Genomic DNA, 24,244 nt, shown 5'->3' on the forward strand with positions numbered 1-24,244 from the left:
TTTTTTTTTTTATTTGTTTTTTTTGAAAATATTTTAAATTTAAAATTGGGGCTTTTTTTTTTTTTTTTTTTTGCCCACGGTTTTATATTTGGGTGGGTGGAGGGGGTGGGGTGGGCAGGTTGACACGGGGCGTGGTGTGACTCGGGACAGGCAGATGACTCCGTGGATTCACTCATGCATGGTCACACAGTGTGACAGCCCAGACATGGGTGGAAAAGGGTCCCAGCTCCGTGTAACCGAGCGACATCTGCGTCTCCAGGCCGATGCGCCATAAACTGACAACAAACAGAGGGCAACTTTTTCTTCTTCTTCTTATTATTATTATTGTTGTTACGGGAAACTACTTACGGACCCAGGACAGACCAGGGAGCTGGAAAAGTTAGTTCGTGAGGGTTTTTTCTTTTTTTTTCTTTTTTTTTCTTTTTTGCGGCAACATTTAAAGCAAACAAACAAAAAAAGAGCTGATGCAATTATCAGAGAAGTAAGTCTTCAGGGAGCCTCTCAGCAGGAGGTCTCGACGCTTTTCCGACCATGCCACCGCTGACGGGCTGATGGATTTCATCTTCCTGTGAAACTTTGACATCTTCATGACGGACAAACGCTGAAGTGACCCGAACCCCGCATCTCCCCCGACTCCCTCTGGTCGTCAGGAGGGAGTTAATGAAGAAGTCTGAAGGTAATTAAGACCAGCTCTGGGGTTTTACTGATCAACAGAGGGACAAAAGCCTGACAAAGCTTGTGGCGCTTAAAGGGAGTCTGGGCTCTCTGGCACACTCTGCATTGTGAGTCTGGCACGTATGGCTTTGTATTTGAACCTGACTCTGTTCGGCTGGTGGGCCTAAATGCCGCTAAACTTTGCTGAATTTGAGGATTTTGCCACTGAAAACTCTCCGCAAAGTGGAAAGAAAAACTTTGTGACTCAGTGAGGGTGACCTCTGTGGGATTCCTTCATGTCTTGCAAAGTTTACAGCAGGTAACATGCAGAGTGTCTTCAGTAATCATCCGTCTCCTGTTTCTTGATGTTATTTTGTACTTCAACTGCAGTGTGAGTTCAACTTTTTATTGCAAAGACTCAAAAGGTCTCAGTAATTTGATGTTTGACAAATTGCTTTTCTCTTCTAGGTGTCAAACGGGTTGTGAACCTTAGTCGATGGATTTGTCACCTTTAATTCAAGAGTTTTTCAGTAAGTGTTTTCTCTAAAATTTAGTTTTGATTCAAATTTTTTTGCCATTTTCTCAATTTATTACATGTTCATTTCAAACTGCTGGGGAAAATACCGGTTGAAATACACAGTTTTAAAAACCACTGGAAATAGCTGATTTAAGATTTCAGACAATGATTGATCTAGTTGTAGGCCGTCAAAAATGAATCGATTAAAAATGATTCTTCACCCTGGCTTCTATTTATTTACCAGAAAAATCTGAATTCGTCGAGTTCACGACGCATCAAACTAAAACGCTATATATTTACATGTTGAGCCTATTCTAATTTTCTATTTTGAGTTTTAATAACATGTTAGAACTTAGTGCTTAATATTTTTATGTCCAAAATACAGTAACAGATTTTTTTTATATGGTTCAGGCAGTTTTTTTGTGTGTGTTACACCAGACAGAGACTGGGGTGAGGGGAGGGGGGGATGTGTAAATGTGTATATATCATTGTGTGTGTGTGTGTGTGTGTGTGTGTGTGTGTGTGTGTGTGTGTGTGTGTGCGCGCGCGTTGTGGCATCCTAGAGCCCCATCTCTGCTAAATGCTGTTTTCGAACATAATAATGTCGATCTCAGCACATGCCTGCTGCGCAGCGGAGCGAGCAGCTGGGAGACAGAGACAGGGCCTGACACAGACACAGAGAGAAAAGCCAATGAACTGGGCTTCAATCACACAGGTGGCTTGTACAGTAAACCAGCATCAGTACTGAAAGGCTGCAGCTTTGTGTTCAGATCCTCTTCTGATAGGTATTCAGTGGTATAGACGGTTTTATGCCAACAGTTGTTGTATGTGTCTATGTACAGCGTCTCAGTTCAGGGTAAGAGCCTTCGTCCCTTGTAGTTGTTTCAAGAGTCATTGGCCGTTTGTTTCTCTTGACATAATCTCTTCCTCTGTCCTCTTTCTCGTGTTTTTTTTTGTTTTGTTTTTTTCTTTCTCCTCCCCAGCCTGTACTTTCTCCGTAGGCTAGAAACGTGGAAGCATGGGCGACTGGAGTTTTCTGGGGAGGCTGCTGGAGAATGCTCAGGAGCACTCAACAGTCATCGGCAAAGTCTGGCTGACCGTCCTCTTCATCTTCAGGATCCTGGTGCTCGGCGCCGCGGCCGAGGAGGTCTGGGGCGACGAGCAGTCCGACTTCACCTGCAACACCCAGCAGCCCGGCTGCGAGAACGTCTGCTACGACGAGGCCTTCCCCATCTCGCACATCCGCTTCTGGGTGCTGCAGATCATCTTCGTGTCCACGCCGACCCTCATCTACCTGGGCCACGTGCTGCACATCGTTCGCATGGAGGAGAAGCGGAAGGAAAAAGAGGAGGAGATGCGCAAAGCGAACAGGTTTCAAGAGGAGAAGGAACTCCTTTACAGAAACGGTGGCGATACCGGAGGCAGCGGGAAGAAGGAGAAGCCGCCCATCAGAGACGAGCACGGCAAAATCCGCATCAGAGGTGCGCTGCTGCGCACTTATGTGTTCAATATTATTTTCAAGACCCTGTTTGAAGTGGGTTTCATTTTGGGCCAGTATTTCCTGTATGGCTTCCAGCTGAGGCCCCTGTACAAATGCGCACGTTGGCCGTGCCCCAACACCGTTGACTGCTTCATATCAAGGCCCACTGAAAAGACCATTTTTATTATATTTATGCTTGTGGTGGCTTGCGTGTCTCTTTTGCTGAATTTGTTAGAGATCTATCACCTCGGATGGAAGAAACTCAAGCAGGGCATGACGAACGAGTTCGTCCCCGACAGCGAGTCGCTGCAGCGCGCCAACGCTGAAGAGCCTCAGTGTTTGGCCTCGGCCTCCAGAACTGTCCCATCCAGCCTCAGCTACCCTCCCAACTACATAGACGTGACAGCAGGCAGCGGGGCGTTCCTGCCACCTGTAAGGCCGGCGACGATGGTTTCAGCGGCGGAGTTCAAGATGGGTGACCTCCAGCAGGAAGAGTCCCTTCAGCAGTCTTCTTCCCCTTCTCGATACTACATCAGCAACAACCACAGGCTGGCCACGCAGCAGAACTGGGCCAACCTGGCCACCGAGCAGCAGACTCGGGAGATGGGTTCCCCTTCGCCATCCTCGTCTTCTTCTGCCAACAATGAGAACGAACAGCAGCAGACGCCGGCTGGTGCTGCGCTGCTTCTTTCCAGCAACAACACCAACAGCAACGCCAACACCACCACCAACGCCGCCTCGGGCAGCAACGGCGGCAGCAGCCCAGCCACCGACAGAGGCGGTGGAGGAGGCGACAACACACAGGAGGAGGTCCACCGCACCATAACGACGGTGGAGATGCACGAGCCTCCGCTCATGGCCAGCACAGACCCTCGGCGGCTCAGCCGGGCAAGCAAGAGCAGCAACGTCAGGGCCAGGCCAAGCGACCTGGCTGTCTAGAAGCGCTTTGGCCCTTTAGTGTCCCCCAACAGCACCTCCGGCTTCCCTCTACCACGCCCTCAAACAATGTGATTGTTAAACAAGCAAGGAAAGCAATACATACTTGTTTTAGGTAGGAACAAGATCTAAGAAAAATACAAAAAGACAAAGTAACAAGAGGCAGGAAAGCAAATCAGCATAAAATGTAGATGTTAGTTTGGAATCACTTCCCCAGACAGAAGGGTCCAGTTCACCCGACGCTCCCAGGCCCCACCAATCTAAGTCCTGTTCTGGCTTTCAAATATTTGATCCCATGGCCTAACAAAAACGTATCAATTGTCAACCTTAAACACAAACTAAATTTACTAGTCATTAGCTATGGCAGACAGGTTTTAATTTGTAAGTGTGGCAGCTGCCACCATGTGAGAACTGGGAAAGGTTTCGGACTCTGGGGACTCAGGATGGTGTTGAGAGTCTTGGGTCAAATACTGTCGCCCCCGGCTGCAGCCTTTTACTGCAATCGGTGAGTTGTAGACCTGCTTATGTAAAGTTTGCTAGGACTGTGCACAAAAAGTATGATCACACCTTTTAACAAAAAGCAGAAGGTAAAATTTTATGTTGTTAAAGGTAAATTTTAGCAACTTGGTTTGGTGGGAAGACTTAATGGTGTTTCACTCTTATTTGTTGGAGCAAACTGACATATTTTCCTAATTTATGTGTCAAGATAATGAGATTCTTACGATAAATACCACTGTGTCCACGTCATCTACAGTTGGTTAATAGCTTGGCTATCTGTTCAGGTAGCAAGCCTATCTGCTCAGCCGCTTTAGACATGCCACTTGTTGTCGTTTCAGAACAGAACTGCCTTCATAAGAGGGATTGCTGGTGCTATTTCAGTTTCCAATACCATGACACTTTTCTGTAAGTGAGGGAAACGTGTAGTGGCTTTGTCTTGGCCTGCTGCCCACCAGTGCGCAGCAACAGGTAGGAGAGAAAGCACTGGTCACATTGGCACTTTGTCTGAGATTTCATTAAGATGATTTAAATAGTATGAGTGGTAAAACAGAACATTTTAGTGGTTTAGAAAACTTAAAAGCCCCGGTATTCTTTGATATGGCCTAATACTGAATGAAAATGTGCTTTTCAGCTGCAGGAAGCACCGTAAAAAGATGTCAGCGCTCTATGTTATTGCAATTCACATTAGCTTACTTGATGTTCAATATGGGGGTTTACTAAAGACTCTGACATCAATGTCACATTGAAAGGTTGTAGACGTTTTGTTTTTTTAACAACATAATTGTTTTCAAGACAGATCGTTGCGGAAAGTGTAGTCCTACAACTCACCGGTGCACTGGCACTTAATCTACTTTTACCCTAAATCCACTATGTATCTTTTTGCCAATGTTTTAAAAATTTATCAATCAGGATGAAGGGAAAAAAAAAATGCCGGTCAAAATTAACCAAGTGATTCCCACATAATTGACCTTGTCCTCTCAGAGAAAATGGCTACCTGCCTCTGCTTTCAGCCAGCATAAGTAAAAATATATTGCACAAAGGTATTGCATGCCAAAAACTTTTAAAATATAATGCAAAAAATAAGGCCAGCCAATGTTCAAAATATAGCAGCCCAGAGGGTTTTGGTTAAGGATTTGTAACAAGTATTTTGTAGTTATTTTGGTGGGTCGTTCCCCCTCCCCACATACCCACAACTACCTTTTTAATCACACCTGAACAACGATAGCAACCTTGGAAGCTCCATTATTTTTTATTGTTACACACTTCATGTGCTTCTTCATTGGTTTTATTCTGAAAAGTGCTATTTTTTTAAGAAACTGAGTTGAATTTTACTCACATCCCTGTAGTAGTCAGTTTTTGACTGAGCAGCAACTCAGATTAAAAAGAAAAAACAAAAACAGCTGTTGTGCGTTTTTGAAACGCTGTTGTGCAGTACCCCACTAATGCTTTTTATTTCTCTTGTCACCTTCAGAAAACCCGAGGTGTTAACTCATCAACCGCCACCCGCTGCTGTGTACGTGGTGTGTTACTGTCCTGTTTGGTTGTTCACGCCACAAGCATTTTCAAAATGCTGTTTCTCTTTGCATTAACCTTAATCTATGGTATATTGTCACTAGCCCCTCACCGGGGCACCCGAGTGAAAAACCTCATCTGTACTTGACATGTTACTGAGCATAACAGCACAATGGAGAATTAGAGGGACAGTTTAGGATTTTAAAGTGAAGTTCTGCTAAAGGTTTTTCAGCAGTTAATATCTTACTTGCAATAGATAAGTATCAAGGGATCCTCGTTAGTATAAATCCACATTAGCTAGCAATGGAGACAGAAGCTAGTAGCTTCAGCGTCTGAGACTGAAGCTAACTAGACTGAAGCTAGCAGCTAGCTAATCTAAAAAGACCAACTCCCCAGTCTTTTACCATTTTAAAAATCCTAATATCTTGAAATGATATTCTTTGAGATTCCAGAAAAATCTCAAAGTTTAAGATTTTAAAGTGAAGTTCTGCTAAAGGTATACAAGCAGTTAATAACTTACTTGCAATAGATAAGTCTCACGGCATCTTCATTAGTATAAATCCACAGTAACTAGCCCTTCAGACAGAAGCTAGTAGCATCTGAGGCTGAAGCTAGCAGCTAGCTAATCCAAAAAGACCAAATCCCCAGTCTTTCACAATCTTAAAAATGCTCAAATCTCAAAATGGCGTAACAGTTTATGTGAAGGCTTTTTTAGCAACCTTAAAACTGTTAGCAGTCAATGGCTATTTAAACTGCTATTTTTTTTATACTTGAAATGGAGGACAGAGTTGACACGCCACCAGTGGCGTTCCTATGTGAGACGAGTACAGTGAACTAAGCAGTTTCATAGCTAAATGTAAATAATATAAAAGTAAAGCACGGTAAAAAGACTGGCTTAAACCTTAAACATCAGGATTAGTACATATTTTGAACATGAAGATAACTGGTGGCGCACTCCCTCCGACTTCCATTTTATGTGTTGATACTGCAAGATGTGAAAATGGTTTAACTCTTCATAAAGCAGTGTTTACATAAACCACTGACATATTTGACGTCAGAGTTATTTTAATACAACAAACAGAATTTGGTCTTGACCCATAAGACCTTCAACCTTGAGGACCAACTCATGAGGACTTACTAAATGAAGAGATTAAGTGGGCTATCTGCTGCTGCAGTTAGTCATGTAACAGAACTTCACTTCAAAAATATGAAACTCTTTCCTTTAATACTGTTTTATGTAGGCAGTATTTCACATGTCGTCTGCACAGCCAGCAGCTACAGTGAGAGACAGGAGTAGGAACAGGGAAAAGCAGGACATTTTCACTTTTCAGCAAAGTAGAGACGCTACAAAATCATGTAACTGTATAGTCCAAGCATAGTATATTTATAGGTGTAAGGACAGGTATAAAACTATGCAAGGATAAAACACAAAGCTAAAACCAGCCTTTGTAACTTAAATTAAAAAAAAGCACCAAAAAGACTTGTTCTTTTGCTATTATCATTATTTATGATTTCTAACGTTTACATTTTAGCAGTCGGTACTTGCACATTTAGGAAGCAAAGGTGCTCCTCTGCAGTAGCAGAGCCAACAGTATTAAGAGGCAGAGAGACGTAATGTGACGCAAGAGTGCTGGTGACAGAGTGAAAAGTCTTAAAAACACAACTGTTCGCAGATGTAGGAATATTACCAAAAGGCTCATTCATCTCACGCACTTATAGCAAAGTGTCCGGACATTGAAAAAGGAGAGAAAAGCAAAAACAGCTGGAATATTTTCGTGTTTGTTTAGTTAATGTGTTCCCACAAACCTGCTGGGACTCCGGTCAGACGTCACATATCAAGACAGCGCCGCTCGTTCAGAGAGAACGGGTAGCTGGCCCTTCGCCGAACCCTCAACCCTGACAGGATGTTGGGTTCAAAGAGCGTTGTCCCTGTGACTCCTCTGAGCTCTCTTTCCACTAACAGTATTTCTTTCTTTACTTTTTTCGTGCGGAGCATGATGTCTCTGGCCCATCAGGGAGAAGGAACCATCTCACGACGCTCACAGCAGCAATCTGTTTTCAAACGCTGTCTTAAAACAAGAGAAGTGCCTTGTGTATGAATGATGCTATTTGTAAGGACAAGTTGATGTAAATGTTAATTTACCTCAAGTGTTTACAAAAAAAACTGTTACTAAATAAATTTTTTGTACCATACATCCCGTTCCGGTTTTGTTTTTTTTGCTTTACGCAAAGAATGAAATTCATCATTCGCAGAGACACGAAGCTGTGAAAGTGACTCAAGTTTGTCAAGTTTGAAATCTGAATAATAACTAATATTAAAGAGTACCATTTGATCTACATTGACAAAAAAAATTGATTAAATTAAACAGATATGTAAGGTAGGATGTGAGATGGAGCACCTAACATTGCTGCCTTTTGGTGGGAACATTTCCTTTTGTCGTTTGTTGGGTTTCCCGTTCCCGTCTTCAGCGGATGTCCTGGTTTCCTCCTGCAGCATAAAAACTTCTAACTTGGGTTAAGGGAAGAAAATAAAGTGAAAAAAAATCTGAGTACAGCAGTTCACAACGATCTGGTCCAACCAGCCCAAATTAAACCCCAAATTTTAAACAATTACTGGTTCTGTTAAGCCCTGTTCAGTTCTCATTACAGTCAACATGCGTCTCATCTGAATTTAATTATTTAGAAAGAACAAAGGTGATCGTGTTTTTTTTACTACTATTATTTTCAGATATGTGAAACCTCAGAACTTAAACACAATGAACTTCAATTCATTATTTCTTTAAAAACAACAACCACAAGTTTACAATATTTTGTCTGTTACAAAAACGTAAAATTGACGTAATTTTTTATTTTTACAGTGAAGGCTTTTGTTTTATACATATTGACCCATTCAATATGTTAGAATTCAAAGTTTATTGATCTTTGTGCGTTCTTGCTTTTTCATGACATTATTATCATTATATTACTTGGATTGGTCTCAAAACAACAACATAATCGTTTATCGCAAAAACTTCTGGGACAATTTATCGTCCAGCAACGTTTGTTATCGTGACAGGCCTATTATTAGTAACTCAGTTCACCAAGAAAAAAAACATAATCTTCCTCTCTGTTAGTTATGACTTTCTGCTTACTGCAAACAAAAACACAACATTTAAGATTATAATTTTATATCAAACCAATAAAAACATTTTAAAACAGGAATGTTTAGTTCCTGCTTAAAGGTTGTTTTTTAATCTGACAAATGAGCTTCACCAAAATGTATATTCCAACTTATTGAATATGATTGTCTGATCTGAAACTCAAGCTTATCCTAAGCCAGACTCGTTATATTTTAACGTTTTCTTTTAAACTGTCACTGCGTCACTTTTCCTTTGTTTTCCTCACTATTTATTCATTTCAGCTGCTGCGTCAGAGATGTTGGAGCATCGTGAACGTTATTTTGAACATTTCTTAAGGCTCCCTATGATTTAATTTAATATGAAAGTTACCATTAATGAAAAGAAATATTTAAAATAACTGAAGAAAAACTCCTTTTTACACATTTGTAAAATGTAGAGAATAGAGAGGAGAATTATTATTTTTACTTGTAGGCGTTTCTCTGTTACCGGGCAGAATGGCCTTTATCTCCCACTTGTCATTGGGCGGCTCAGCGTCTCCCTGGAGGAGCAGGAGGAAGTAACTGGGGAAGAGAAGCATTTGTTCCCCCATTGTGGTGACCAAATTGCAAAAAAAGAAGCTTGGTCTTGATTTACTAACATTTTCACTTCATATGTTTTAATAAAATATATTATTGATTCATAATCAACTGCACTTTATTTGGCTTTGATGCTGAGGACATCAAAAGAAAAGTCACAATGTTTTTTTTTTTTTCTTTTCCCGTACTTCTGACTTCCTGTTAGTTTTTCTTTAACCTCTCACCTCCGTTCCTCCCTCCACATTCCGACGAGGACTGAACCGAGTCTGGCTCATTTTATAACAACATCCAGAGATGATTAAAATGCAACGAGCGTGTTAGTCTCACACCTGAGAGCCACGCTTCTAACACAGCTACGCGCGAGGAAAAAGGATTTACAACTCTGCTCAAGACATTGCAGAGATGGGTGAAAATCACACTTTATCACCTTAATGGCGACTTGGTATGAGGTAGAATTGAGTTGGACATGGTAGCTGCAGAAAACCATCAGTAAGTGTTCACCTTATAAAAAAAACGATTGATTTTTAATAATTTAATGTGGGTTTAAAAACCAGCTTATTTACTTATCGTACCATGGAGATGGTACTCTCAAATAGCAAGTTTTGTTAATTTCCTTTGTAATGAATAACCAAATTAATTGCTAGTGAGAAATCTTCATTTTAAATTCATTTGGCTCACCTAAAAGTACTGGAGCACAATGTGATCCCCCAACAACCAGCCAGAGACAGAAAACAGGACTTCACTATGCACAGCTGAACAAACAGCAGAAAACAATGTCAAGCATTTATTCCCAAGCAAAAGGAAACCAAGGATCGTCTACTGAGCGCTGGAGGTGACATGGACAGAGGTAGAAGGAAGGAAGACCCAAACACAGGACGCTGGGGAAACAAAAAAAAAGGAAAAACACTAAAAAGTCTAAGGGAGTAAAAAAAAACAAGAACTAATCTTCACTGAGGAATTGATGAAAAGTAACTTAGAAAGTTGATTAGTTGTATATGATGGTGTGATTATTTCAGAAAGTTCTGATCTGCAGGGTAAAACCCTCTGAAAGTAGGCTGGACTTTAGAAAGGACTTGTAAGGGCAGTAGCCCAGGGCTCCAAGTTTTGGGGGCATCCTAAATATTTAGAATGTTTTTGTAATGAATCCATGTTCACCATTTGTTATGTGCTTCAGGCACATTATGATTTTTTTCTATATCTTTTCTTTGTTTTCTTATAGACTTTAATTGAATGATCTTTTGTTAATATATTTTGGAGTTTGGATAATTTCTTTTTGGTCATTTAATTACGTTAATTTGTGGTACTGTTGGTCCGGTGCGGTGTGCGCTAGTCCAGCCGCTGTGGGCCGCAGCTGAGGTTTCCAGCCTGCCATGTGGTATTTCTGTTAGCCTTTGTTTGTTTGTTTTTTCGTTGTGATTTTGGCCTGGTGGGACCGGTTGTCCTGTTTTCGATCTTTCTTTTACATTAGGTTCTTTTTGCTTTAGTCCGGTACTAGTAGGGGCTTCGACAGCCCTGTATAGGGTTGGCCCCCTGCTGTACCGTTTTGTTCTGTTTGATCGGCTCACCAGGTCCAACTTTCTGTTAATATTTTTGGGGTTTTGTTTTTCTTTATTTTTTGGGACATGGGATCTGAGGCCCTGAACTCTATTTTCTTCACAGAAAATCAGAAGAAGCTGAACTAAGAAAATCAAAGTGAAGAGAATTTATGAATAAAATATTTTGTTGAACCCTCATCTTTTGTCTCGTGTCCTCAAATATGTTGTGCCCTTGGTGGACGTAACACCATTGGACCTTCTATAAAACTCTATAAAACTCAAAGGCTCATACGAAGCTTGTTGTTTTGGTATTGTTACATTTTTATTAACAAATACAAAAGTCAAACATTTGAAGATTCTTAGCTTGTTTTAGTACATCTGTTTGGTACCGACATGGAGCCGTCTCACATGGGCCGTTTTAAAGGGGCGGTTTTATGTCAAATTGACTTTTTTGAGCTATACATCTTGTTGTAATGTTCTTCCCTCATCAAAAACATACCTGGAGAGTTGCTTTGATTATTTCATGCATGTTGGAGAAATATTTGAAATCTCCCATGGCAACCATTCAGTTGTACAAAACACCTGGGTAAAACCATTAAAGGGTTAATAGAGGAGCCATGTTGTGATGACTTCCTGGAGGCGGGGCTTCGGGAGTTTTTAAAGAGACAGAGGCCCCAATTCAAGGCATTACATTACAAAGTTAATTGTCTTTCCTTTCTTAAAGGGACAGTATTATGCATCTTCCATAAAAAGTAATAATTTTGTTTGCATGAAACTGACTTTGATTTCATGACTTTCATTTCAGAAAGATAATGACAAACAAGCTCAATTCGGGTTCTCGTAAAGAGTGAAGCCTTGTGTTAGAGAGTGAGAGCTGGACTCCTGAGTGCAGGTCCAGAGTTTGGCAGTGAGTCCAGGACATGACATGAGTGCTGGGCTCTTTGGTCCAGTGGCTGAGGAGTGACAGGAGATCTGGAGGAATAACTGAGTGAAGACCTTTGTCTCATCAGTCACTTTCCACTCCAGGACATTTTTACACAGAACAACAGAGTTTATCTGGAGCTATTTTTGTTGCTATTTGGATTTTTGACATCAAATTAAATACAATATTGTGATATTTTTGCACTGAGATAACCTTTTTAATGGATATTTTATAACTGACCAGTCTGACTGAATTGTGGTAGATGTAGCTGCATTTGACTCTGAACCCAAACATGTTGGGTTGTATTGGAATGAAGCTGAGGAGATAAATTTACACTTTCAGGATCATGGGATGCTAACATTTATTCATTCATATACAGTTCATGCATCTCTGCACTTCCATACATTTAACAAAGCATGTCGATAATTATTGTATCGCTTAATGAAATTCAAAGTGGTTGAGTTACTTAATCCAAGCAGCCAGATTATGTGGGACCAGCTTTATAATACAGATCGCTGGTGGTAAGAAAGACTAGATTATGTGTTAACGTACTAAACTATGCGTTTATCTTACCACCGTATTTTCCAACACATAAAAACTGTACCACACCTTCATCACCACAAAAACACTAAATCTAACCAAGTGTTTTTGTTTCTACTGCAAATATCTCAGGACATTTGAAATGAGACAAAACTAACTTACAAGTGAATTTTCAGCAAGATATAGGACCTTGTTTTAAGACAATAATTCCTTCATACTGATGAAAATTCAATAGTTCCACAAACAAGACATTGTTTCCATGTTGTAAGAGAAATAGTTTACCTGTTAGTTAGCATCCAGAGAGGACTCACTCATGAAAACTCCACACAGGAAGACCAAGCTGGGGGTTTGAACCAAGGATCCTCGAGCTGCGCCGCCATGAAACCCCCTGAAATACAAAGGTTCATATCCAATTTATGTGGCACAGTTGAGAACTTTGAAATTAATTTGCACCTAGACGCATTTAGGTGCAAATTCACCTACAGGTATTTAGGTGAAATTGCACCTACACACACACAGGTGAGTAATTACAGTGCTATAAAAATGGAAAAATTTTCAGATCTGTTCATTTTCAGCTGGATTTAGATCTGGAGTTTTGATGTATTCCCATATCATGATGCTGCCACCGCCACATTTCCTTTTTAATGAAAGCTGTATTCGAGCTGATGTGCAAAGTTAGATTGTTCAATAAACAAATGTTTTATATTTTACGTTCAATTCACTTCTCATAGAAGGGTGCTTTTCACATTTCAGCCTTTAAGAATAAAGTTAGTAGACCTCTACCAGTCACGCCTGGGAAACCATCAAATGATGGCTGTGCTGCAGCAAATTGCCTACAATGAAGGAAATATTTAATAAAATTATGCAAGACAAGACGTTGCAGTGTGTAGAGAGAGAGAGAAAAAGAAGTTCACTGTCAGGAACGGAGGTATTTGTCCATTTTGGTCCCGGTAAAGCCCCACTTGGCCCAGTGATGGAACAGAGAAAGCAAGCGTCTGCCACTGGCACGCCGGCCTGCGGCCCTGAGCGGACAGGAGGCTAAATTTAGCCTTTAATCACCCAACAAATTCACACTCAGTCCACACCACAAATACCTCAGGCCCTCTTTATGTATTTCAGGAGTGTGATGAATTTGTTTCTTGGAGGCCTGACCTAAGCCTCGTGAAAAGACGGCCATTTGTTGGACGGAAACTTTTATGAGTCAGGACAAAACTTTTCATGTCTCCGCAACGTTGTCTTTTCTCGGACGTTCGGCGTAAAAAGGAATTTAAGTTGATTTCGACGTGTTACAAACACAAACGTCAGCGTCTTTTATTGGGATGTTGAGTGATAGACCACATGAAGCAGCACATAGCTGACCTCGTTGTCTAGATAGTGAATCAAAAAGTGGAAGTTTGAGACTTGGAAAGAGGCTCACCTTCAAGAAAACAACAACAACAACAACAAACAACATTCTACAGTAGAATGATTCAAACGGCCCAGTCAAAGTCCAGACTTGAAAATTAATCTTCACAGAGGATCTCTATCTAATCTCAGTATGAGCTACTTTATAAAGAAGAATGTGCAGAAATGTCATATAATATATATATATATATAATTTTTTTTTCCGCAAAATTGGTAGAGACATACGCAAAACAATTGCAGGTGGAATTCATGGTAATTAAATTATAAGTAATTAATAAGTAATTTAAAAATTTATTATTTTCTTCTGAAAAGTGCTCTAATTGCATAAAATCCCAATAAAACATTTTTAACGCCGTACCTTTAAAGGTTATTCACTCTAAACAAATGAAGAAAGCAACAAAGTGTTTAGCTTATAACAGACAAAGATACCAGCATAAGACTGTTTTTTATTACAAAAGACTGTTTCTTGAGTAAATAATTGCACCTTTGCATAGCACCCTTAACAGTTTCCCAAACAACAATTAAACTTTATGCAAAGATGTTAAACAAAACATTACACTCATTGTCACTGGCACACGAATCGGGTCTTTAAAGCTGATGTTCTGTTTGGTTCAGTGTGCTGGAAAAAGCAGTGACTCATTAAATAAACCAATAAAGTCTGACATGTTTTGGTATGGAGTAGGTAAACGGTTACTCTGTCTTTCAGGGTAAATAAATAAAACAGGTCATACTTTAAGGTTTATAGCTCCTATTTATATGCCTCTCTTCTCTTACTGCCTTTGAATGATGTAATGTTGCAGCATTTGCTCGCTGTGGGGAGGCTTGTTTTCACTGACTGCTCACACAGCAAGGGAGGGCCTTACATGGCGCGAATTAGTGTTATTATTACGAGTGCGAAGGACTCTATGGACGTCCAATGACCCACAATGCACCTGGCTGCCTCCACCAGAGAGCAGAAAACTCACAACTCCGAATTCACGACTTACCGAGTTCTCCCATCTCACATTTTGAATTTCATTTGGAGCTACTCATCGGGGGTTTCTCTACAGAAAATTAAAACTAATTCTCTTCGACCTTCGCTTTTTATAGTTTGCCGAAACGTTTCCGTAACGACAAGCCCGCGTAGCTGCGCGCGCAGCTCGTAAATCGAACACGCTCGCTCGTAAACCGGAAGACGGCCAGGCCAGGTGGAGTCGGGAGCTGGACGCGGATCACAGTCCGGTGATGATGATGATTTGTTGCTCCGCTTGTTGCTGCAGAGCTTCACTTTCAAGTCGCCACAGCTCTGTGGAGAATCTGCTCCAGAACGTTAACTGGGAGCTTATTGGAGTCTAATATGAGTCTACTTGCTTTATGCTAAAAATGAGGCAGTTTACTTGTTTTGTAAACTATGTTTTTGTAGTGTACTATATGTTAGGTAAGGTAATTTTATTCATATAGCACATTTTCATCAACAAGACAATTGTAAGTGCTTTAAATGAGTTAGAGGAAATACAAAAAATAAAAGAAAAGCAAGAGAAAATATAACTACATATAGGTTCCTCACATTTAATAATAAGATTGTATAAACTAGTAAGGGTTCCTCTGGATTCTTGATCTGATAATGTTGATTCTCCATGTTTGATTATATAAATGCTGAAGGTAATGAGTTGTTTCTCTAGATTAGAGTTTCTCTGGGTTTGCTCCAATGCCTGCTCTGGGTTGAGTGAACCAGTAAGAGTTGATACTTTTACTGGACTTGTGACCCCTGCTTTAATTTAATGTTGCATTAAAAGTGTCATTATTTACTCACTGACACGTAATGACACGACTCCTTCGTGTTTATAACAGGTGTAGTGTCAGTCTTACACAGCACACACCTTCAAATACAGAGTTACTAATGAAGTATTAGTTCTGTTATGAGAAGATAAAATCTACTCTCACATTCACTTTCCAGGAACTTTTACTTCATTTTTAGAGGGGGGGGGGGAATCATTTTAGTTTACTTAAGTTTGCATTCATTTCATAATATTCATTGAAAGCAATGCTTTGACTTTTTTTTTTCTTTTAGGACAATTTGTCTGACCCTGTTTTTCAAGACTAAATTCAGGAAGGAACAACCAAGTTGTCAGAAAGAGATCACCTTAGAAAAAAAGAAAGGCTGCATGTGGTCTGAACCACTGCTCCTACAGAGACATAAGCAGCAGTTCTTTGTCGTTTTATCATTAAATGGCGACATTAGTTCATATCATGTGATCCAAAGAGGATTCGTTGCACATTAGAGGCCCTAATCGCCGCCTATAGTCTCGCCCCCGGCCCTCGGCCACACGACCCTGCTGAGTGCAGCGCTTTCTTTGTGCCCTCTGAAAGAGCTGGGGATTGAGCCCAAAAAAAAAAAAAAAAAGTTAAAAAAAAAAAAACACACACACACACACACACAAGGGTGAAAAAATGTTTTTACACCCTGCCTGCTCCCTCGCAGGCCGGGGCCAGTGTGGGCGCACAGGGCTGCTTTAGCTCCGGATCAATGGGTCAAATTATTGGAGCCTAGCCAACTCCGAGAGCACAGAAAGGAAAAAGCTGGCCTCTTCAAATGCTCAGGTTGTGCAACGGCGTTTCGCCCCTGTGACCGTCCACCTTCAGCAGCAATGAGGGATTGCTTGGCTCCATGGAGGGCGAGGCCAGGGCGGCGCGGGGGGGGCCGGATGGGGAGTGCTCAGGGTTCTGGGAGGGTCGTCTTCCGTCAGTCGCTCCAGACGGTGCTCCGGTCCCGACATGGACACAGCGGTTTGTCTGGTGATGGCTCATGACGGTTGCTATGGTTTGACAAGCTGGATGCTGTTATTGTGCAGAATTACAAGGAGTTCAGGAAAATACTCCCGTTCCTGGAGGGGAGTGGTTAACAGCGGGGGTTTAGCACCTCCTAGTGGGAGAAATGAGAAAGTGCTCTTTGGTTTTCAAAAGGAGGGGAAAGGTTTTCTTTATTGCAAAGGAGGCAAGAGACTATTGTTCCACACCTAATAAGCGTTTATTTCCATTTATTTTATTTGATAAATATATGTATCAAATAATGTGTCTTGATCCTGTGAGGTGAGCTGTTACTTCTGTTGGCGTTTCAACTAACCACGGCAACATAAGCAGCGGGAAAACTACGCCCCAAAACCACATTCACGTCAATGGTGTCCGTCGTGAAAATTCCTGAAAATAAACAGTTTTTGAGGATTTGCTGCATCGTCGTTTTACCTCAAACTTCCTGTTGTTTCGACGTTTCTGCTGCAGAAAGCTGGACCAGAACTTTCCTTCCTCCTCAGGATCCAGAGTTCTGCAGAGAAAGAGACTTTTCAATCATTTTCACATTTGTTTTGTGTAAAAGCTGCCTCGTAACTTTCTGATTTTCATTCTTAGGCTTTTTTTTTTTTTTTACAGACAATTTCTCCACAGCACGACTGCTGGACGCTTCCTTCGCTCTACTTGGTTATCTTGAGGTGCAAAGCAGCTTCATAAATTTGACTGGCAGCCAATCAGAAAGCTAATCAGAAACATAATGAAGATTTCCAAAGGTCACGAAAGGTCAACCAATCCCCTGTTCCCGACTATTGCAAAGTCAAACAAAATTGGTGTCCAGTTCTGCTACGTCTGTGCTGCTTTTGTTTTGAAGATATTCATGAAAGCTTAAAGGTCAAAAGGTCAACCAGGCCCTCTCCCTCACCTGACCCAAATCAAACGAAATTGGTATCGAAAGTTTGTGCGACTAAGATATTAATGAAAAAAGTTTCCAAAGGTTAACAGAGGACGACCAGTACCCCCCGTCTGTTTTCAAAGCAAAAGCATCACAAATGTAGTTGATGGACATCAGTATGGTTTGATTTCATAAAAGTGGGCGGGATCGTTAACCTTTCCTGACCTCTGGAAACTTTTTTTTATTAATTTCTTTAAACACCATACATAAATAACGGCATAAACAAAACATTTCAGCTGGACCAAGCATTAGACACCAATTTTGTTGGATTTGAAGACGTTAGTATTCTACAGTTGGATGTTTAACTTGGTTTTCATGGTGCTGCAGACGATGGCCGACATTACAACACCAGAAACTACAAATGAAAAACTTCAAGCCTCCTGAGACGGTCCAACCTCTTCCTCCTCAGCAGCTTGAGAAGTTGGATGGAGGAAGGGTTACGTCCCGTGACCCGGAGCCTGGCCACCCCCGGTTCCAGCGGCGACAGGCCACGCCTCCTCTACTCTGTCATCTTCCAGATAACACTCGCTGCCTCAGTTGTGTCCGTCCAGCACCTTTTAAAAATGGGACATGATAGCCGAGAAGGTCAAAACATAACAAAGAGGTCCTCCTCTTCGTCCTCTCTGCCTGTGGAGGAGTTCACAGGCCCCGGATGTTTAGTGGCTGATGTCATTTCCTGTTGACTTAAAGGTCACATTTGTGGTTCTGTGAAAGACAGAGCCTTTGGAATAGTACCGTATTTTCCGGACAGTAGAGCGCACCTCTATAGTCTGGAAACGTACATATGTAAGCCGCATCGGGCTATAAGCTGCTGGTATTTCCACCGCTCTCGGTTTTCCACAAGGACGCAGCCCTGCGTCTCCAACACCGAACCCTGGATTCTGTTATGTCTTGTTATTGCATGTAAAGGACAGCAGGGGGAGCTCTGACTAAGTACAAGATAAGAGATGCGGAAAGAAGGAGAAGAGGAAAGTAAAGAGTACTGAAGCTGAGCTACGTGTGATGCCTGCTTATTCCACTATTTTCTACATAGCACACCACAACAGATTCGTTCACGCCGAGTTTACGTGCAGCAGCTCCATTTCCCTCCTGTACTGCCAGATCGATAAACCTCAAATTAAAAGCTGCATCATATGAACTTCTTCGTGTTGTTTCCACGATGAGGGGGTATGAGTTTGAAAACATTTCTCCGTGGTGGCTGCTGCTACCATGTGCTTGTTCTAAATGAAAATTTAGCGCTTTCTTCTTTGATTTCTAATTTTGACTCCCAATGATTCATTTCCTGCTAAAGAGCCCCCTGGTGGTTGAAGAAAAATCCACAGAAAAGGCTGCAAGCCGCATGGTCTTAGTGTAGAAAAAAAGTAGTGGCTTATAGTCTGGAAAATATGGAAATTAAGTTGAAAATGTTGCCTAATTATCAAATATTAGCTTCAAATAAGATTTCAATTTTTTATAATTTTTTTTACCCATTTTTAATTTAGTGCATTTAGCAAAAGGTTAAAAAACGTTTTTGTTTTTTAAAAAGATGTAGCTCTTGCTAGAAGTTACTCTTAGTTTAACTTACAGCTTTAAAGGAGGAAGCAAATTTTCAGGCTGAGCTACTGTAACAAAACAGAACAAATTCAGAACATTTGAATCATCTTTTGAATTTGTAAAAGTCCATTTTTTGTTCAGTCGTAATTTTACCACCGAACAAAAAATTTCCACATTGTCCACATGTGCGAATATTTAAATGCATGAGTTGGGTTGAGTTTGGAAATTGTTTTGGGAAAAAAAAAAAAAAAAAACTGAAGAGAATCTTGTTCATTTCCAGAAAAATTTATTTTCACTTTTGTAATTTTTGTTTGTAAAAACAAGTTTGTAGTTTGGGTTCCCTTAGCCAAATATGAATTAAAAATTGAAAATTAATTTGTTTCTGGAAATGAAAGGGATTCTCTTCAGTTTTTTTTTTACTTCCAAACTCGACCCACTGAGAAGCAATTCATTCTTAAACTTTGTAAATTATTTACTCATAACATTTTTCCTAAATTATTTATTTTCATTAAGAAACTTTTAAAGCAACATTAGCAGTCAACTTTAGAGTCTAAATTACTACAATTACATACACGTGGAAATAAAAACTAACGTTTTAACTCAAATGTGCCCTAAAGACGCAAACCAACTTCAATGAATTTAAAAAGGAACTTGTGTTCCCAACCAAAACTCAACTAAAAGTAAAAGTTAAAAAGTGATAAGTAAGCAGACGCTTGAAACAGCATCAGAAACAAGTCTGGTTAGAAAAAAGGAAATCATTTATTAAACATAACCGTATTGGCAGAACAGCCCATACACATAGCATCGGATTCAGGTCACAGTCACTCACTTTCACTATATACAGATAGGCACATTCACATTAGGCGTTAAAGCCAGCCACAGCGTGTACTGTAGGGCCAAACCAGTGGCAGGTTTGGTTGTTGCCTCTCAGTCCAGCAAGGAAAAAGTAAAAATAATAAATCAGTCTGGTTAACTGGTTTCCTCTGAAAATTTGAATGTTTGGATTTTTAAGCTGCATGGAGCCACCTGACCAATATTCTCCTTGGGGAATACACCGCCATAGTGTGTGTGTGTGTTCACTGCAGATCCAGACCTCTGAACACAATCTGTTCTTCAGAGAACGTCACAGTCCGAGGGAAGCAGCGACTGGGAATACGCACACAAGGCAAGTCTGACGTAACAGGAGAAACAGCCTGAAGTCAGAGAGTTTTAGCTCCACAAAAAAAACAAAAACAAAACAAAAAACCTTTAAGAGACAAGTAGAAAAAAAAAAGAAACTAGAAAAAAAAAACTTGACTGTTTTGAATAAAAAAATATTCAATGAATAATTTGCTACAACAAAAAAGTTTTTACTTTGCAGTACTAGACGTCTTAAAAAAAAAAAAAAAAAACACATCAGGAAAATGGGAGACTTGGAAAGAAGTGCTCCGTACTCAAACTATGCTCATCCTTCATGCTTCACGGGATCCTTCACCACCGCAGGACAGACAGCAGCAACTAATAAGTGACAACGAGGTGAAAAAGAAAAGCCGCAAAACCTCAACACATTAACAAAAAAAAAGGAATAAATAAGTTTTAGAGACACTTTTAATCCTGCAGGTTTGCAAGCTGCAGTTGTTTTTCCTGTGTTGACGATTCGTGAGATAACCAACCTGAATCGGACGCGTTTATGACACACAGTCTGGGTTCGGTACTCTGGTAATGCTACATCACACGAGCAAGGTTGAACCAATAGAGACGCAGCATGTTGGAAGGTAGACCCGCCTCCTGAACCGCAGGCGGTCCGATCTGTCCTGGGATCGGCGCTCTGCCGCGTTCAGGTGGCGTGGGGAGGCGAGTTAAGGCAGTCTAGTCGATGCAGAGGCTATACAACTTTAAAAACAGAAAAACAAAAAACACACAAACAAGAAGACTTTATAACACCACCATTAAAGAGTGTGCAGAAACCTGAAGTGAAACAACACATGATGGAACATCACATTGTTGATTTTCAAGCATTCGTGTCCTCAAAGTCATCCTGACGACTTGGTTTCTTTCTTTTTACCTGGGAAAAAAAACAGCTAAACTGATTCCTAAAGACATTTCTCAAGAGTGTCAAAGTAGCTCCTTGTACAAGCGTCAACGTAAGTCGATCGATACAGAAAACGCCGTTCAGTTGGCCTTAGCACTGCTAGTTTGAGCAAATGCTTTTTCTCCTTTCGCTTTTCACAGATGAGTTCAGCCAACTGGACATTCTGAAGTTAAGATAATTTAATCCAATTTAAACTAAATAATCTGGCTCTGATATTTAAATTCGGCATTTCTGAGTTTCTCGTGGCGTCGATTTTGACCGTCTATCGCAATGTACAAATCTGGTTTCCTCTTATGATGTTGATAATTAAACCAATTCCCTTGTACAGTTTAAGAGAATCACAGACAGAATATTAGAGATGCACCAAGAAATTGTCTGGTTGCTGGAATAACAGGCCGATTTCACTCGTTCATCAATTCCAAACCAGCCGGAAGCTAAAAAATCCATTCTTTTCCCAGTCAGTAAACACACCACATAAAAACCAAGCAGCTCTTTTGTGTGGAAGTTGTTACCGAATGACGTAATACGGCTTTATTCAAAAAGAAAAGTAGTCAGAGGAAGCGCAAAGGATGTTTGAAGGTTCTAGAAAACATTTCAGGTGTTAATTTTTTTTAGCAATGCTAACAGGAAGCTAGAGGTGTTGCAGAAAAGTTGCAGTTTTATCCTTTTAAAGAGGATTGTAGCAGCTCAAGCAGGAAGTGATGGCCCCCTAAAGTAGGTTTAAAATGTAAACCATTTGTTTTCAAACCGTGGAATGTTTTGACCGCGGAGCTGTGTAATGTTGACTGCTCTCTCACTCACACAGTGTGACGTCACCTCTGCTCCTTGTATAAATAATTGATGACAGAAGACATCTTTGCTCACTTCAACTATAATTGACAAAATTCAATAAAAACATACCGGCCTTTTCTCTCAGATGTTAATGCGGAGAATTAAATTATTTTGAATGCACTGCGTAATATAAAAAAATTTATGTCTTTTGAGATGGTGCGTATTACATGTTCAAAATTTAAAATAAAATAAATAAATAGGCAACAGTCAATCTTTTTAAAGGGGTTTTTCGTTTATAGATGCATCAAACCCAAAAGCTTTAAATGATGGAGAGTGCAAGCTGTGTAACTTTGGCCTGATTTCTTTCTTAGACATTTTGCTATAAATTTGGTGTCAGGAAGTAGAAATAAAAAAAAAGAAATGTTTTTAATAATAGATTTTAAAGAAATGATTAAAACTGGTATCAGGTTATTACTTTCCAAAATTGTACATCAAAAACTGGCCACAAAATATCTGATCGGTGCATCTCTAATATAAATAAAACCATCTCTGAGCGCTGGATACAGAATACTGTGCAAGTGTTGGCATTATAATAACCAGAACAAGTCATATGCTGTCTGTGTAATGGTGAACCAACAGGATGTTATTCTCTCAAGTGGAGTTCTAGCATGAATGCATTAACAGTAAACCAAGTGGGATGAAAAAAAAAAAAAAAAAACACCTCAGAATCTGATGTTCTCCTTTTTATAAAACCGTTTGGAGAACGCTGACCCGCTCCCCTCACAGCGTCATCAGGGAGGAACCGAAATTCAAACAAATTTGTTTCAGAATCGAGAAAATTAAACTCCGATATGCAAAGCGGACTTTGGCGTTTGTAACTAAACTTGAGCGGGACGTCTTTAGACGTCTTCCAGACTCGTAACCTGCTGAAGTGAGAGAATGACATTTAAACAAAGGATGGCGTTTCCCCCGTGGGGTCAGGCTGCGATACTTTTTGCTTTACTTTCTCCATCCGGTGAGAGTGAAAAGGACACATGTGATGAGGGATTTTCTGGTTTCTTAGAGTGGCGGCCTGAGGAGGGGACGACTGAGATATTCCTATATGTTTGAGCTGCTGGCCTGAGAACTAAAATCTGCATGTTTTGGAAACAATATCCTGATATCCCTTCACATCCACACCGTCCGTTTAACCTTTTTTTTTTGGGGTGTTTGAAGGTAAGAACGAGCTTCGGCTCACTTCACTCGCTCGGTTCACCTACGTGGCCGTCATTTCCTCTAAAACAAAAATAAAACAAACAAACAAAAAAAACAACAAAACAAAACAAAAACAAAACAGAGGCTTCGACCTCCGACTTCCTGTTTGAGGCAGAAGCCTGGGCCGCTGTGAGCTTCCTCTGCTCGCCGTCCCTCACCAGGAGGAAACAGTAAGTCACTGGAATCGGTGAAGAGACGAGGATAAGAGACGGGTGAAGGGGACAACGCACGACTAGATTACCGCCCGAACGCTCTCGTCGGGTTTCTGAGCGGGAGTCCAAAAGCGGGCGCTACTCTCCTCCGGCTCCTTCGCCGCGCTCCTCCTCGTCTTCCTCTTCCTCCCGGAGTGGCTTGTCTGTGTAAATGTCTCTGGCCAGGAGGACTCTGGTCAGGAGGCTTTCTAGGATCTGACGCTCCAGCGGAGTGGAGCTGAACCAGACGGGGTCGCCGGGGCCGCGGGCCGGGTCCGGCTGGACGTAGAAGACGTCGAGGCGCTCCCATAGCAACGGCGGACTGGACGGGAGGGAGAAACGGAGGAGGAGAGGAGACAAAATGGGGTGGGAGGATGAAGGAAGGAAGGATTAGGGTTTTTGGGGTAGAAGTGAAGAAAGAGACGTTAGATGATGACAAAACAAATCTAGTCTAAAAGAAACTAAATGAAGCCACATTTTCAGTCCTCATCTTTGACCAGTCAACATAAAGTTCAGGATGTGAACAGCAAAGAGTTTTAATCACAGGACTGAGCAGGTTTTATTGGACTCCATGTTTGTTTTATCAGATTTTTTAAGGCCATTTCCGTCTGTGTTTTAAACCGTGGCTCTCAAACAGCTTGAGCTACCGTCCGGGGGCCCCTCTTTGCAAACTGACAGGCAAAGCTACAAAATATGTAAAGAAAGATCAACTTTTAGAAAGTTTTCACATTTATATTCTGTATTCTCAATAATTATTACATTTGTTTAGCATAAATACCGCCTAAAACCATAAATCTGACCAGCAGCTAATCAGAATGTCAAACAACATTCAGTTATTTTAACTTGTATTTTATAGTAATTGTTAATATATATTAGATATTTTTTTTATCCTCTGCTGAAAATTGTATTAGATTATTTTTATCGTTTCCTTTTTTTTTCTTGTAATTTTTCCTCAAGTTTTCCGAGTCCTTTACTTTGAAAAACGGTAAAATGAGATTATGCTACATCCTTTAC

At 40.7% G+C, this 24,244-nt stretch overlaps 2 protein-coding genes across 2 annotated transcripts in view; one reads left to right on the top strand and one right to left on the bottom strand.

Annotated features, from left to right (window-relative positions):
* The first annotated feature begins 167 nt into the window (after positions 1-167).
* LOC106955082 (gap junction alpha-3 protein-like) lies at positions 168-3,907 on the top strand. The gene is made up of 3 exons (XM_015045038.1): positions 168-676; positions 1,123-1,184; positions 2,155-3,907. The coding sequence occupies exon 3, from the start codon at positions 2,190-2,192 to the stop codon at positions 3,588-3,590; it is 1,401 nt and encodes a 466-aa protein (XP_014900524.1). The 5' UTR covers positions 168-676; positions 1,123-1,184; positions 2,155-2,189; the 3' UTR covers positions 3,591-3,907.
* Positions 3,908-22,951: 19,044 nt separating this feature from the next.
* Positions 22,952-24,244, bottom strand: part of zmym2 (zinc finger, MYM-type 2) — a 31,070-nt gene continuing 29,777 nt past the window's right edge. The window contains exon 25 of the mRNA XM_015045048.1: positions 22,952-23,552. Within this exon, the coding sequence (XP_014900534.1) occupies positions 23,330-23,552 (223 nt within the window). The 3' untranslated portion in view covers positions 22,952-23,329. The remainder of the gene's footprint in view (positions 23,553-24,244) is intronic.

This window comes from Poecilia latipinna, unplaced genomic scaffold (assembly GCF_001443285.1).
Source record: "Poecilia latipinna isolate Pla-1442-1.1 unplaced genomic scaffold, P_latipinna-1.0 Scaffold704, whole genome shotgun sequence".
Lineage (NCBI taxonomy): Eukaryota > Metazoa > Chordata > Actinopteri > Cyprinodontiformes > Poeciliidae > Poecilia > Poecilia latipinna.